The sequence below is a fragment of the Populus nigra genome, chromosome 1, assembly GCF_951802175.1.
Source record: "Populus nigra chromosome 1, ddPopNigr1.1, whole genome shotgun sequence".
Classification (NCBI taxonomy): Eukaryota; Viridiplantae; Streptophyta; class Magnoliopsida; order Malpighiales; family Salicaceae; genus Populus; species Populus nigra.
In genome coordinates this window covers 21559508-21575136 of record NC_084852.1, presented here as the reverse complement: position 1 = coordinate 21575136, position 15629 = coordinate 21559508, and the positions used below count along the sequence as shown (strand labels likewise).

The 15629-nt window shown below is 34.9% G+C and overlaps 1 protein-coding gene across 1 annotated transcript; it reads right to left on the bottom strand.

The window, feature by feature from the left end:
- Positions 1–4947: 4947 nt before the first annotated feature.
- On the bottom strand, positions 4948–6750 carry LOC133701271 (protein LATERAL ROOT PRIMORDIUM 1-like). The gene is made up of 2 exons (XM_062125136.1): positions 5760–6750; positions 4948–5642 (listed from the first exon to the last, which is right to left on the bottom strand). Exons 1-2 carry the CDS (start codon positions 6490–6492, stop codon positions 5293–5295), a joined length of 1083 nt encoding a protein of 360 aa, XP_061981120.1. The 5' UTR covers positions 6493–6750; the 3' UTR covers positions 4948–5292.
- Between the last annotated feature and the right edge of the window lie 8879 nt (positions 6751–15629).

The window sequence follows — 15629 nt, the reverse complement described above, 5'->3', positions numbered from 1 at the left end:
CTAAATTAAAAGGGTTTGCTTTTAATAATTCTAAAAGAAAAATGATGGCTTTTTAACTAAGTATCGGCTCTACTTGCAGGGCAGAGAAATGGCATGTAGAGAATCTAATGGATTGATGTTTGAAAGAGACAGCGTACCTGTAATCTCAGAACCTGGAATTTTATTGGTATTGGATTCCTAAGCGCAGTTCACAAAGAATGTAATCAGAAAACTTCCTTCTTTTGATTGAGTGATCAGAGTACTTGAAATACGAATTTATCAAAGACTTCGTTGTTGCTGGTGGTGGTGTAAATGCTGTCATGTGGTGCGGCCAGAATGATGGAATTTTCAAAAAGCCATATCCTATTTGACATTGTGTACGTAATAAATAAAATCAAAGAACCATTTTCAGAAATCTTCGCCTTTGAAGTATTGAAGAATCACAGCATTTTTCTATCTGCAAATGTATCAAGAGTAAGTTCCATTACCGTTTCAGGAAACTGCCACTTTGCATATGACCGACTTCAGATCACATCTGTAGTGCCTGGAACTCAAACCTGCCACTGCCACTGCCACAATTCCACTTGACAACCCATCAAACTCCATTGGAAATACAAAAAATGTATCCAACCGGCCCACTGTCTGCTGTTGTTACGCTTTAAAAGTACAATATATTTAAACATATTGTATTTTTGAAACACTTTAAAAATACATAAAAGGGTTAAGAAACTTTAGCCACTCAAGAAAAGCAAATACTTCTGAATAATAATAATAATAATAATAATAATAATATGTAAGAAATAAACCATAACTGTTTAAATAATTACTAAAAAAATAAGATAAATTAAAAAATTGTATTTTTCAGATCTAAATTTGACGGTCTTTCAACAAGTAGACCCATCATAAAACATAATCAATGAAATATCCATATAAAACTTGAACCCAATTCAATATAATTATATAAGCAATACTTGTTTTCGTTATAAAACTTGTTTGACATTAATGAATTTTTTCTTAGTATTAGACTTATCTCTATAAATATATGTTTTAGATATTCTATTTAATTAGTCCAATTACAACAAATTATTATGTAACAACTCAAATCCCCTACAATCTCCTGCAACAAAGCTAAAAAAAAATATAAAGAAAACCCTATTAGACAAAAAAACAAAAAATGAATTAAAATTGAAAGTTCTTCTCTTTTTGAGTGTCTATATATATATATACATATATATATATATATATATGTCAAGAGAAGATGTCTACAAATAAATAAATAAAAATACTTTACAACTCGAAGTTAATTCCCTTCGTTTCTCTCCGGCCATTAATTCAACAAGAAAGAAAGCCGCACTCCACTAGGTATTCCATGTTTTCATGCTTTACATTTCCATGGTGGGGGATGCAATAAGCTTATAATTCATTATCTCTGTAAGAGGGATGAAAACGCGTAAGCCAAGATGCGCTCAAAAACATCAAAATTCAACTTGTACCAATAGAATTTCAAAGCAGTCGGTATTCAGCCCTTGAAATAAGGGGCCTTGAAATCCCGGTGTCATCGACCACAGAAAATGGTGAACAAAGAGTAGTGACACCACTGCAACTCCGAGAAAAATCATCACTCTTCACATGCACATATCCTATTGGCTGCCCTTCTGATATGCGTTGACATGTCCATTACGCACCAATGCATGCGAAAATAAACTTTCCACAACTTGAACTATTTATTTATAACCCTATTGTAATTAAAGACTTCACAGTTAATCGTATGTGCCTTGTAGACCATTCTTTATATCGTATATCGATGCACAAGCAGTAATACTAGCTTCACATTCCTAACATATAAGCTCTCTTCTGGGAACGAATTAACAGTGACTACTAAAAATCATAGCAATAATCTTATGCTAAAGTGTATGTGTATTTATTATTTTTTGGAAAACCAAACCAGCTATTCCTTTTGTGCTAAAAGTTGGCAACTGTAGAGGAAAATGATGCTCACTCGAGACTAACTGCAACAAATTGGCATCTGGGAGTCAAGAAAATCAGATATTTAAAGCGAAAGTGAGGTAGGGCTACAGGCTATGTGAATGAAACCATCGTAAGTGATTGAAGGGAAAAAAAGAAGAAAGAAACCTTGATTAATTAGGAAAAGAAATGAACGAGGATACAGACAATAAACGAACCACAGCACGACGAAGGCTAGCGCAAGTAAATCATGATGAAATTCCTGTCCACAGTCGATCAACAGTTTGAATAAAAGTCATGTAAATCTTGCAACAGTAACCACATTAAATATTTCCTCAAATAAAAACAAAGAGACAGGATTTGTCAAATGATCAAATCAAATTAAAAGCGGGTCAAACATCTTTCACAATGTCAGTGATCAGTATATTCCAAAATGAAATGCATTCCCCTAACATCCCATGTGCTGTGAAAAGAAACAAATCCTTGAGCTTTTGCATCAAGTCTGTGTTTCATACCTGATGCTTTTAAAATAATATTTTAAGATAGAAAAATTTGATGAGTTTTTTTTTGATGAGTTTGTATCATGCAATTACAAAAGCTCTCTTAAACATGCCAGATAAGCATTCCAAATAAGTATTCACAGGTGCACCTCCAACAGTAATGCATTAGTCTAATGGCGTGCTCCAATAAAGTTCAAAGAACTGCTAACAACAAAAGCAAAAACCTACAAAACCAACCCCACACGTCTGGCTACCGCATCAAAACCATAAACCAGACCTCGCACTCTCACCCTGTAGTTAATTTTCTCTTGGGGTTGCTACCTATTAGACAACTATATATGCAAAGAAGACAAAAAGCGGGAACGTTTAGCATCGACAGGATAGAAGCAAGTAACTTTTATTCCTCACCCTTAATCTGGATGTAGATATATTACAAGACACGCACTATGCACGCCATATGTGCATTCCTACAAACCCTAACCCTCAGCTCCTATGTTTTACCTATGCAAAGCATTTTGAAAACAGTTTAGTTACCGTGTCTGTCTTGTACCAAGGACACTCAACATCGATCACAGCCCTTCTCCCTAGTATTTAGCTTCTGCTGTTTCAGTTAGTTTTCTTAGTTACAAGGAAAATTCAAAGGACATGATGATAAGTTCCTCCTGCAGGATCTAAACACGGGTTACAACCATGCAAAAGAGGATCTTCGTTGGTGCTAAGTCAGACATAAAATACAGTGATTCCTCCGGTAAAATTAGTTATGCGAACACCTATTTCAAGTGAGAATGACTACTCTACTTTTTGCCTAACAATTGCCATTCTATTCAGTAAGACATGTCATTTCAAAAACGTAATACTCACAAGCATGAATCCAAGAAAATGATCAGTCAGCCCGTAAATGACACTTCCGAACAAAAATATCCAAAGAAAATGACAACATATTTAAACAAAGTGTATTTTAAAACAAAGCTAAAAAGCCTATCGATGCAACAAGAGAATTTATCATACCCATTACATGAAGATTCACAATATGCTAGGAAAAAAATGCCCCCAGGTGGCCATGTTAATGTTTTTGATCATTCAAAATGAAACACAATGTGCATCCACAGATCTCAAAACCACCACTACTCTTTCAACCAAATAATGAGCACAAGAATATGTTTCAGTACCTCTCAAGTACATAGGCATAATGCTGCCATCTGCTGTAAATACGAAGTGTCCACTAAAGTATGACACGAAACAATCTTCATGGGACTGCTGTTGTTCCATACATATACATGATTTACAAAAAGTGGCATGCAGCTTATCAAAAACAATAATAATATTACATCTAAGAATATGTAAAGAAGGAAAGATAATGATCCACACGAAAAAATCTATCTATTTATAAACAATGCTAAGAGATCTAATGGGGGACAACATGTCAGCGCGCGGAAAGGAAAAGGCCAAGCATGGATTAAAATACATACCGACTCTTTAATTAATCCATACTAGCCAACAACTGTACACAAGATTGTAGCCAAAAGGATAAGTCAGATACATCTGAAGCATCTCAAGGAATAAAGTATCATTACAAGCCGAACAGACATCCAGGACAGTAATTAACCCGGTGGGCAGAAATGACACCACCACCAGATTGACAAACACAAGAAAGCTCACATAGTTATATAGAATATTGTTCAAATATTCTATACATTGCATGTTTCATTATAATTGGACAAACAAACAACATCACGAGGTAATAATTCAATTATCTACACCAAAGACGTTGTATTAGCAGGTTCAGTTCACTAAACCATGGTTTAAGCACACAAGGAGGGCATGAATGATTCCAGAAACATATGCAGACCTCAATAGGTTAAACTCTAAAAGATGATATGAAGGATAGAAACAATTTTAATATGCTAATTGAGGGGGATGCGTTTCAAATACCAGGATAACAGAAGCAACAGGTACACCATATGATTCATGTGTGCATGCAAATCCATGGTTGTCTGCATTACAAAAATGTTACAGGTAGCTAAGTGGGAGGAAAAGGACATCCATGTTATGCTCTTTCTTGTTTGGCAATAAATGATAGTGACATGGCAACTACTTCTCATGCTAAAGTCTAAAGCAGCACAATAATGACGATTTCCACATTTACTTCTAGCTGATGGAACCAAACTAACCCAAAAGGAAGCAACCAGTGCAACAAATTGTTAGCCAGCAACCAGGAAAGTACAGGATTGCAAGTTAACAATGGAGGAAAGAAAAATAATCACACATTTAATTAGTCATATGGGGAAGTTTTAGGACAAGATAAGTTCCTTACTATGGGTAAAGCATGAGTGGGATTTTGAATCCAGGCGAGACAAATTGCTACATATAAAAAGTTAAGTTCATACCACGATGCCTCTTGATGATGCATTATACTTTACACTGTAGATCTCACCTTTATAATACAAAAATTTAACTAACCAAAAGAGCAAGGAGACGGAAAGATTAAAAAGAAGGCTACAACTTCAAGAAAACAAACAGATTTTTTTTTCATCGCAGTTTCAGAACTAATACATCTGGTGGAATAGGATTTTTGAAATTTTATTAACTATCTTTTCTAAAATTTGATACAGGAATTCTCTACTAGTGAGATAAGGCAGCTTCTTTGCTATGTGAGGATCCTCAAAGTGCAATTACAAAAGGCAAGTAGAATTGAGGAGCGAGAATGCTAAAACCAAGAAGCTGAAAATTTCAAAGATGGAACATATGTTACTAAGGTACAAATTAAGGGGCAACTTACCAAAACCCTATTGATAATAATTAGCGGACCTAAGAAAAATTAGACAAGAATGTTACTCCTTCATAAACCTTAATTTATTGGATTTCCAAAGGCCGAACCTCCTAGTAACCCTCCAGCAGAAGCACCATAAACATCTGAAGGATCGAGAATCGGGGAAGAAGAGGCCCCATGTCTCCCTGCGCCGCCGCCGCCGCCGCCGCCGTTAGCAGCACCCAAATGCAATTCAGATATATTAGGGAACCCATCTCTTGTTTCAACTCCTTGGTCATATAGAAACCCTTTGAAAACATGACCACCAATCTTCACCACAGCCTGATACGCATACTGGTCTTCACCATCTTCCACTGCTGTCACTCTAACACACCTAAAAACTGCTGGTGCAGTTACTTGCACCGGTAATCTCTCTTTAAAACCTGCATCTGCAAACATAATTCAACAAAAACCCTAGTCAAAATTTCACGTTTACATAAACAACCCTAAACCTTTCTCTAAAGAAAGAAAAAAAACAATAACAGTAAAATGTTAAACTCAAAAACCTTGGTGACTAGAACTCGTGTCATAGCTCCTTGGAGGAGTCGTATTAGAAGTGGAAGTATGAGAAGTAGTAGTAGCTTGAGAGTTTATAAGCCTAGGTTTCTTGGAACCAGAAGTAGACCCAGTGGAACCAGCACCACCACCAGCAGTTGCTATAAGCTGACGCTCTCTCCTCCTCGCAGCCGCTACCCACGTGCTCTTCACATGAGTAGCACAATCAAAACCACGGCTTTTACAACACGTCCTACACCTTCTATGGCTACAATCTTTCTTCGCTTGGTTTCCACAATCCTCACACGTAGTTGTAGCAGACGATGATGAATTCCCTCCAAGATTTCCACTACCATTACCTCCACCATTTCCACTTTGTAGTAGAAGATTCGCTGTTGAAGAATTATTGTGATGATCAATAATCGAAGGGGTGGTGTCAGAAGCTTTCTTGATATATTGAGTGCCTTGGTTTTGCCAAAACTGATGAATTCCACTAATCTTGTTTCGACCATTATGCAACAAATCTTGATCATCCATGTTTTGTGGCGTAAGACAAGGCGCTGATGTAAGGAGTGGAATGACACCAACACCTACCCCAACACCAAGAGCTGTAGCATTGGAAGCATTGATTGGATCTGCTGTTGAAAGATTGATTTGCTCATGATGCTGGTGGTGGTGGTGGTGGTGGTGGTGGTTGAAGGGAGCAGCAGGAGCCACAACGAAGACATCGCGAAGGCCCACCATGCCTATATCTGGAGGGAGGTTGTAGTTGATGGACCTGGATGAGTTAGGCCATGTTGTACCGGATGCTTGGCCGGCGGATGCATCAGCGGCGGTGGGACCGGCATTGAAGCCGAGTGAGAGGTCGTCTGGACCAGCGGTACGGATACCGGAGGAATTAGAGGTGGCCCAGTCAGCAAAGGCACCGGTGTCTGATAGGAGCTGCCTAATCCTTGTAGTAGCCACAACTGATAATTTTGTAAGAAATAAGAAAAAACAATATTATATATATATATATATATATATATATATATGTTATGTAAGTAAATATACAAGATGAGTGCGTTTTTATGATAATTATAGAAGAGAGAGAAGGGAGGATAGATTAGATTTTTAGAAGGGGAAACTAAATCCAAGGATGTGTGTATGTAGGTGTTATGTGATCGAAGTGGGGTCAAGAACTCTGAAATTGTATCAGAGAAAGGGAGATTTGTTGAGAGAGAGAACAATAGCAGAAAGAAAGAGATCTTGTTTGTTGGGGTGGGCTTCGTTATTCTTTTCCCTTCTTTTTTTCTCCAAGTAGGACTGGTTGCTGCTACAGTTGTGGCCTGCCGCTGCTGCTAGGCTCTGGGGTTTCTGTTGGTAGAGTAGTATACAGACAATAGTAACACTGAACACAACTGTCACTTTGGCTTTTGTGAGAGCAAGAAATAAATAAATAAAATGTTGGGGCCTGGGAGGGAGAGATGACTGAGTTTTCTCTGGAAGATGGGGCAGTGAGAAAGAGAAGTAGAAGAGACTGATGAGGAGGAGAAGTAAAAAAGAAAGCAATAACGACCCTTTACTAAGCTCTAGTATCTCTTTGTTGTGTTATAAGATACATTTAGTAGTAGTAGTAGTAGACAACACTAGTATTTGTTGTCTTGCCGACCCCTCTCTCTCTCTCTCTTCATAAGATCATCATCTTCTTCACTCAGCTCTCTCTCTCTCTCTCTCTCTCTCTCTCAATATGGTTTTCCTAGAAAGCGAAAAAATGTGGTGGGTTCCTCTCGACCTCTCTTTCTTCTCTCTCAATACTATAAGAGTTATTGTGACATTATTATTGGAGAGAGTGAGAGAGATAAAAGGGTTCAAAGACTTTTGTTCTCTGGTTTTTGTAATTTTATGAGGCCCTAAAGTCACATGACACCTTTCATTCACTCTGGGAAACTTCTTCTCTACCCTCGGAGTATCACTGTGCCATGCGTTCTCCACTCTCTCTCTCTGCGCGTGGATGTGCTTCCACCATATCACGTCGTGAGTGGAATGAAGAGGGTGGAGGGCAGGATTCTAGTCCTTTTGTCGAGCGTTGACGATGGGATCAGGCCAGTTTTAATTCATATGATCAGTCGTGCATTGAAACCTGTGATTAGGTGATTTATTGTGAATTAACTGAGGCACACGCTCAGGATAATTACGGGAAAACTTGTGCTATGACCCTAATAGCACAAATCCATGTGAATAGAAACAACTCATTCATCGATTAGTGCCATTTTAGTGTAGTAGTTGCTTTCATTTTGGTTATGATTTTTACTGTGGTTGTATTTATAATTATTGTTAAGATTGAAAGATGTTTGTGGCATCTAATCTTAACACCACTCAAAAGCCATTTATAAAAAATCCAAAAACTTTAATTTGTGGCGTTTCGATTCTGCTGTTTAAACAGCTTCCAAAACATTGCTTGTCATAATTTTAAAATTCTTTCAACGTTTTTATTTGGATTTTGGAAGAGAAAACTCGAGAGGACAGAAGCCCTAATGAGTTTCCTTGCTTGAGTTAGGTGTGGTTAAGTATCTCTTATACCTGGATCGTCGGTGGGGGCCTTAAATCTTCATTTAACATTAATTAGGTCATTTGCCAACATAATTATTATACACTTGACTAGGTCTATATAATGGATGTTTTTAAAGATATAATGGATGTTTTTAAAGCGGTGATCATTGCTGTTAAAATCATGAATTGATTCATAAAATTATACTATTTAGTATATAAATTCAAATTAAAAACTCAACAATTAATAAAATCAGACAATCGTGTACAATTTTGCAAAATGTAGTCTTTAAGGCCAAAATCCACCATGGACTTTCTACAAACATGTTTTCCACACCATCTTCTCCGTTGCCTCTCAATCCCATAGCAAGACCTTGTAATAACACCAACCCCTTTTCACAATCTTCTCCAAGAGTCACAAACAATGGTTCTTTCCTTGATTTTGGAAAAAAACCCGCCTCCGAATCCTTGGCCTGTCCAGTCCATTTTTGTCCTCTGATAATATACGTTCTGGGTCTGTTTTAGTGCCACCATTCTCGAGGAATGGTGGTTGTGGCAGCAGAGGTGATTGCAGTAACAGTAGTGTTGATTTCCCTGGTGTGTATCCATTAGATGATTATCTTTTGTTTCTTGATGGCCCCTCTTCAAAAAATAAGGGCTTTATGGACCAAAAGGTTCAATTGGGTGGTTATCCGGTTGCTAATGGAGATAGCCATTTGCATAGAAGGAGATTTTCAGACAGTGATGCGTGTTTTGGTGCTGAAGATGGGTATAAGCCTTTTTGAATTTTGCTAGAGGGTTTTGCAAGAATGGAGAAAGTTGCAAGTTTGTTCATGGTGGTGAAAATATTGTCGAGGTTAACGGTGGTGGTGTTCTTGTGGGTTCACCAAGGGAAATGGAGGAGCATTGCTTGCAGCAGCAAGAGGAGATGACGATAATGAAGGCTGCACAGCAACATCAGCAGCAAAGGTTGGCTTATAACAAATGAATTTTTTTGTTGCAACTTGCAACCACAGAATATAACCGAGAGGTGTATTCAAGATTACTAATTTTCCTGCTAGGTTGCCTTCTCCTCGTATAACGTGTCAGATTTTCAATTTCAATCTGTTCTACTGGTGGGATCTTGGTCTTGGTTTGGTGTACCTGTTAATTTCGGGTCATTATTGTTCATCCGAGCAATTTTTTTTTTTTAACTACGAGTATGTGAAACAATTTAGTATATCTTATTTAATTCTTGAGTTTTTAAAATTAATAATTATATAAATTTTTAATAATTTTAAATTTTATAATAATCAAATTAGTAATTTCTAAAAACAAATCAGAATGAATAAGATGAGACGAAGGGTACGCCATAGGTTAACTTACTTCGAAGTGTAGGAACATTTTAGGGGACATCAAAACGATGATTTCAAGGTCAATTGGAAAATAATGAACCCCCAGTATGAATAAGGTTCCTCCCCACCTCAAGCATTATTGTGGTTTAATCTTTTTTTACTAAAAATGTGAGGATTGATTTGTTCCATGCTTGATGCTACCAGCCTGATTCTTTAATGCAGACATCATGCCCTGTAACCTAAACTATAGCGGGAGAGAATGATCATGCATTCATAATAGCAGGAGATAATAAAGTGAGGGAGGAATTACTCTTTTACTCTAGAATTTTATATTCCCTCGAGTAATCTGATGAAAGAAATAAAAAACCTAAACTGTAATTCTGTTTGTTTTTATATTTTAAAAATGTTTTTGAAAAAATTTAAATATTTTTTATTTTTAAAATTTAAATTAATATTTTTTGATGTTTTTAAATCATCTTGATGCGTTGATTTCAAAATAAAAAATATTTTAATATATTTTTAAATAAAAAATATTTTAAAAAGCAATTGAAAATTTAACTTTGACGTTTTGAAAATGTAACTATATCAATCTTAATTGTTTTTATAAAGTTTTAACGCTTTATTATACAATCTTCAACTGCTAAAAGGGATTGCTTGTTTATTTTTATTTTTTAATAGGTAAACTCTCAATACTATCAAGGGTTTATTGGAACATTATCACGTAAGATCATGAGGTTTCGAGAGGAGGAAGAAAGATAAAAATTGCAAAAAAGAAAAGGATTTTGGAAGTTATCGTTATATGTTATTTTAAATCTTAGAAACTTCAGGGCTTATTTGAAGAGTTTCTAATTTAAAGGGACCGAAATGGTTGAATATAAAAATTGAAAAAAGGAAGACTCTGAATTGCCCTTCATCAGGACGTGCGATGCACGTTCTCGCACATTAAACATTTTTCTGTCAAACACAGCTCAAAATTAATAAACATGGAATAGAAGTCCAAAATCAGAGCGTCTTCATCGCCCCTCCACAAATCCATGTACGTAATCTGATACGCTGTGCTGACTGGGTTGAGATCTCAAGTGTGTTTACTACGATTATTTTTTAAGATTTATTTTTTATATAATATATAAAAAAACTAATTTCAGATGGAAAAAAATTAAAAATTTTGAGAACACGTGGCGAGCAACAGCGTTACTAAACATGCTCTTTATGTCTGATATACGGGAGAGATTTTCAAAGCTGTCGTTTTGTTTGTAGCATGCTCAATTATTGAAGGCCGAAACGCTACTGTTCAACGCTATCTTTTGTTTAGGACAAAGCTCACCTTCCTCCTTGCAGAAAATTATATATATATATATATATATATATATATATATATATATATATATATCATCGCAAATAGAATTAAAAATTAAGTCCTATATGGGAGGATCGTAAGGCAGTGTTATTATTGCTGGAATTATATTTCTTGGAGCGCATCCATGTAAAGACTAAACGGGGATCATGCAGAAGCAGATGGAAAAATGAAATTCTAGGGCTAGTACTTAAAGAAGGAGTTGTGGGAAAAAGGCAGCCTAGCTGAAAACTGCTTAACGTAGACATGAACTCAGACAACTCGCTTTTAACGATAGAGGTGTGTCCTTAATATTTAGAGTCATTTCAAAGCGTGGTTTGGTGCCAACTTTTGTATTTTAAGAAGACGGCAATGATAATTGAAGTTTTAGGGCACGGGAAAGCGAAAGCGAAGCTCTTCGAGCCCCATGGCATGCCGTATGGGGCCAAGAATCTCCTCTCAAGTCTCCTCCTTTGTCACTTCTCTTCTCTCAAGGTTTTCCTTCTTTCACCTTGCTCATAATTCTTACCAAAGACTCCTCATGAGCGTGTGTTAATAAAGTCTCTCTTTTTCAAAGCACGTTCATGTTTCTCTCTTTCAAAGTGTTCATGAATTTGGAAAGCACTTTTTCTCTTGAGTTCCACTCATTAACATGCTGGGTTATGGAGAAGCTGATCTAGCTTCTCTTTATTGTTTCAATAAGATGGCTTTGCTTGACTTAGTAATTAAGCATGAGTACTAACTTTAACCAAAAAATACTTTTATACCAGCTTAGTATATATACGCCGTATCTCTCATTAATTATATATTTTAAACCTAAACCATCTCATATATATCAAATTATACGTGCTAGATATTGATTAAAATATTAGTCCGAGTAGGAACTTGGTAAAAAAAATTGTGTTAGAGTAGTTAATTAAAATCCTTATTGAATATTAGTTAATTGAAATTCTTGTTAGATTATGATAATTATAGCTTGTAATCTATCTATAAATATAAGAGTTTTATATACAAAAATAGAGAGTGATTCAGATACTGTGTGTGTTTTAATTTTTAACAATATGTTCACATTTAACATGTCCGGCTATTTGTCATTGTTAACAGAAAACTCAGTGAACTTTAATGGGAAAACTTGTGGGGGGGAAATCTTAAAAATTGACACTTTGGTTAGTCTTCTAGCTAGCAAGTAATTAATTGATCTTAATTAATATTATAACAAAGTGATATTGCAGTGCCTGTGAGCCATGAGATATCATTTTCTTTACTGGATTTCGGGGAAGGAAAAGGAAAGGGGATAATTTAGTGCTGGCTCAGGATCTTTGTTCTGTTCCTCGGATCGTGGCCGGATTGATCACTTTCTATATATTTGCCAAAATCTCCGGTTCGTAGTTGTACCCACCGAGCAATTAGACTGAAATTTAATTATCAATATCATTTAATTTCTATCTTATTTTTCACCAGCTAGATATTCGGTATTGATCCAGTCCTGTCTCGGAAGTAACCCACCGAGCAATTAGTGTGACTTTCGGGCAAACATCCGCACCAGAGAAAAATATAATTTTGGGGATAACACACATATCTATGACCTTTAGATTTTTTTTATCATACCATCAAGTCACGGATATCATCAAGGAGTATTTTTTTATGAAGGAAAGCTCAAAGAATTGGCCCGTGACCAACAATGAATGGTGCGTTCTCCATTAATCTCTCATCAACTTAATGAGAAGATAGGGGTCAATAGCAAATTTTTTTGGAAGGAAATCTATCCATTTTCTTTTCTTTGCTGAATAAATTAATATATATATAAAAAATTAGAACCTAGTAAGGGAAAACTAGTGGACGTTATATCAAAGCTCGTAAATGATAGGAATCGGCAAGGTAAAAATGTGCAAGACCCTTGTGATCGATTAAAAAAAATAAAAATGGAGATAGGTGATGATTTTTATAGAGTTAACTAGCAGTATATATGTTCAGAACGGGGGGGGGGGGGGACAGAAGCTAACTGTACACAGCACAGTAACAGGAGAGGGTCATCCTGTGAAGTACGCCACTTATAAATACTCTTGAATTAATGGATTGTTAGCTGTCTAGCAAGTGAAGCGACATGGAAACTAGAGAAATTTAAGTAGTAACTTTTGAAGAGATAACATGTGATAAAAGAGGAAGCTAGCTGAACTGCGTCGGAAAGTGACAAGTCCAGGGGTTACGTCTATATATGAATCAAAAACTCGAAGATTATAAAGAGGATAAATATCCTATGACTTATGAGGCAGGAGCCATCATGATCTATAGCTTTCCCTTTCCCACAGTATAAAACCATTACATGTAATTAATACCCTGTTTGTGATTAAGTTTTAAATTGTTTTTATTAAAATTTGATTTATTTTATTTTAAATTAATTTTTTTAATGTATTTGAATTGTTTTGATGTGCTATGTTAGAAATAAATTTTTAAAAATAATAAAAGTTTATAGCATTAATCAAAATAAGAAGCTATGGAATGAGATTCATTGAACTCAATTATATCAATTATGGCATGAATTGCTCCCACGTAACAGAAACTTCGATCCCATGCATCGAAAAGAAAAGGGTTTTGGGGTAGAAAAGAAAAGTAAAGAATTAAAGCCGGTGGAAAAAAGACAAAAATAAAGCAAGATTCTCACAAAATTAACTTCAATTCATGCTTTTGTTTTTAGATAAATATCAGTTCATGATGCGGGGAGATTGATCACCGATGCACTTTTTAATTAGTATCCATAGTGTACGTACTACCTTGCATCGAAGAAGAAAGCCCACTAAATGGTCTTTTTGATAAAGAGAAAGCATATGCTATATATACTCCCCCACCTATCATCAATCGAAGGCAGAAACAGGGGCGCAACCAAAAAATAAAATTAAACAGGCTATAATGTTAGTTGTTTTATTATTTAGATTAAATATATTAATAATATTATTAAGGAAGGGGTTGGAAAAAAAATTCTTTGCAGGGGCTCGATTTCGGCTCCTGCCAGCCCCCCCCGTCTCCATCCCTAGCAGAAACTAAAATCTTAAAAATTAAAAGGTATAGGTGTTTGACTATGGGTGTTTCACTAGGACTCAATTCCAATTAAACTGTGCTTTGAATTACAGTAAAATTACTTTTACATTATTTGATTTAAATAAAAAGATTAAGCCTCTTGGATGGGGTAATGATGTCTTTTTTTTACACCAAAAATATTCTTTTGCAACAAAAATAAACAAAATATAAAATTATTGATCAACGGCTTTCCCGACTTTGCATAGGCTCTCTAATAGTAAAAATATACATTTGCCCCTAGAGTCAAAAAAAAATTATTGCGTTGATAAATAAGGGTGTTTTGAGATTTTTAAAATTTAATATATAGTGCAATTATATCTTTGACTTTGAAAGAGACAAAACATAAGCTTAGCATTTGGGGGTGTTTTTTTTTACTTGCTTATAAGTAATTTGTGTATTTACAAGGGTCGTGGCGGGGAATATTTTGATATTTTTAACATTTTTCAAATTCTTTAATGCTTAAAGTTATTGGAGCGTCCTCGGCACACCCCAACACATGGGTGGCATTCGCGCCATTCAGGCAACACTTGTGACATCACCCAGTAGACATAAATGGCCTTTTGTCGTCTCTCTAGATGCGTCATCGTGTCTTCTTCCATTTGGAGTGGTACGTAACTGCTTATAGTAGTCAGATTGTTGCTGGTAATCATTTGATTTTTTTTTATTTTCTCTCTCCTGACAGGTAATGTATACCATTGTGCTATTTGTTTCTTATTTTTTAATTTCAGTCCTCATTATATTTATTTCTTATTACGTTCCTTTTCCATTTATAGAAGTTTTATTCTTTTCAATTTAGTCCTTCAATTGTAATTTCTCATATGTTTGGTTTTTTATTTCGGTCCTTATTTTTTAAAATTTCTAATTTTGTCTTTAGTACTTTTGTTGAAGTTTTTTTCCTTTCAATTTCATCCTTCAATCAAATTTGTTTTTACCAGTTTGACCCTCATTCTTTTAATTTTCTTTTCCTTTTATTAAAGCTATTTTTCAATTCAATTAAACCCTCCAATTGAAAATTTTTATCCCTTTAATTAATATTTTTTCATGGTTTCATCTTTTGACATTTAATTTATTGGGAATTCAGCTTCGTACGATCTCATTGTTCTGTATCAGGTTTTTTTTTAATATTGGTTATGTGATTATCTTCACGTTTTTTTTATAAGTTTATCACGGTTTTTGCATGCTATTTATAAATATAATTTTATTTTATTTATGTTTCTATTTTATTTTTCAAGGTATTGTTCTAATTCATCTATAATTTTTTTTATACAAATGAAGTTTATTTTTTAATATAAAAAAATATTCTTTTTTAAATTATATTGTTGATGTGTTCGCGTAATATGTTTTATGACGTGAGTTTATTCAGTCAGTTTCATTTGTATTTATATTTTAAGTCTTAAGTTTTTTAGGGAAATGATTTATTTTTTATTTATTTAAATAAATAAGTTCAATAAACACAATCAGATACATGTCTCATTTTATATTATGAAATATCTTGATCTTACTTGTATAAGCTTTTCAATTTACTCTTTGAATGTTTTTATATATATAAAAAAATACATTGAAACAACTTCTAGAACAGTATTTTTTTGAAAAAAAAATTGTAACATGTG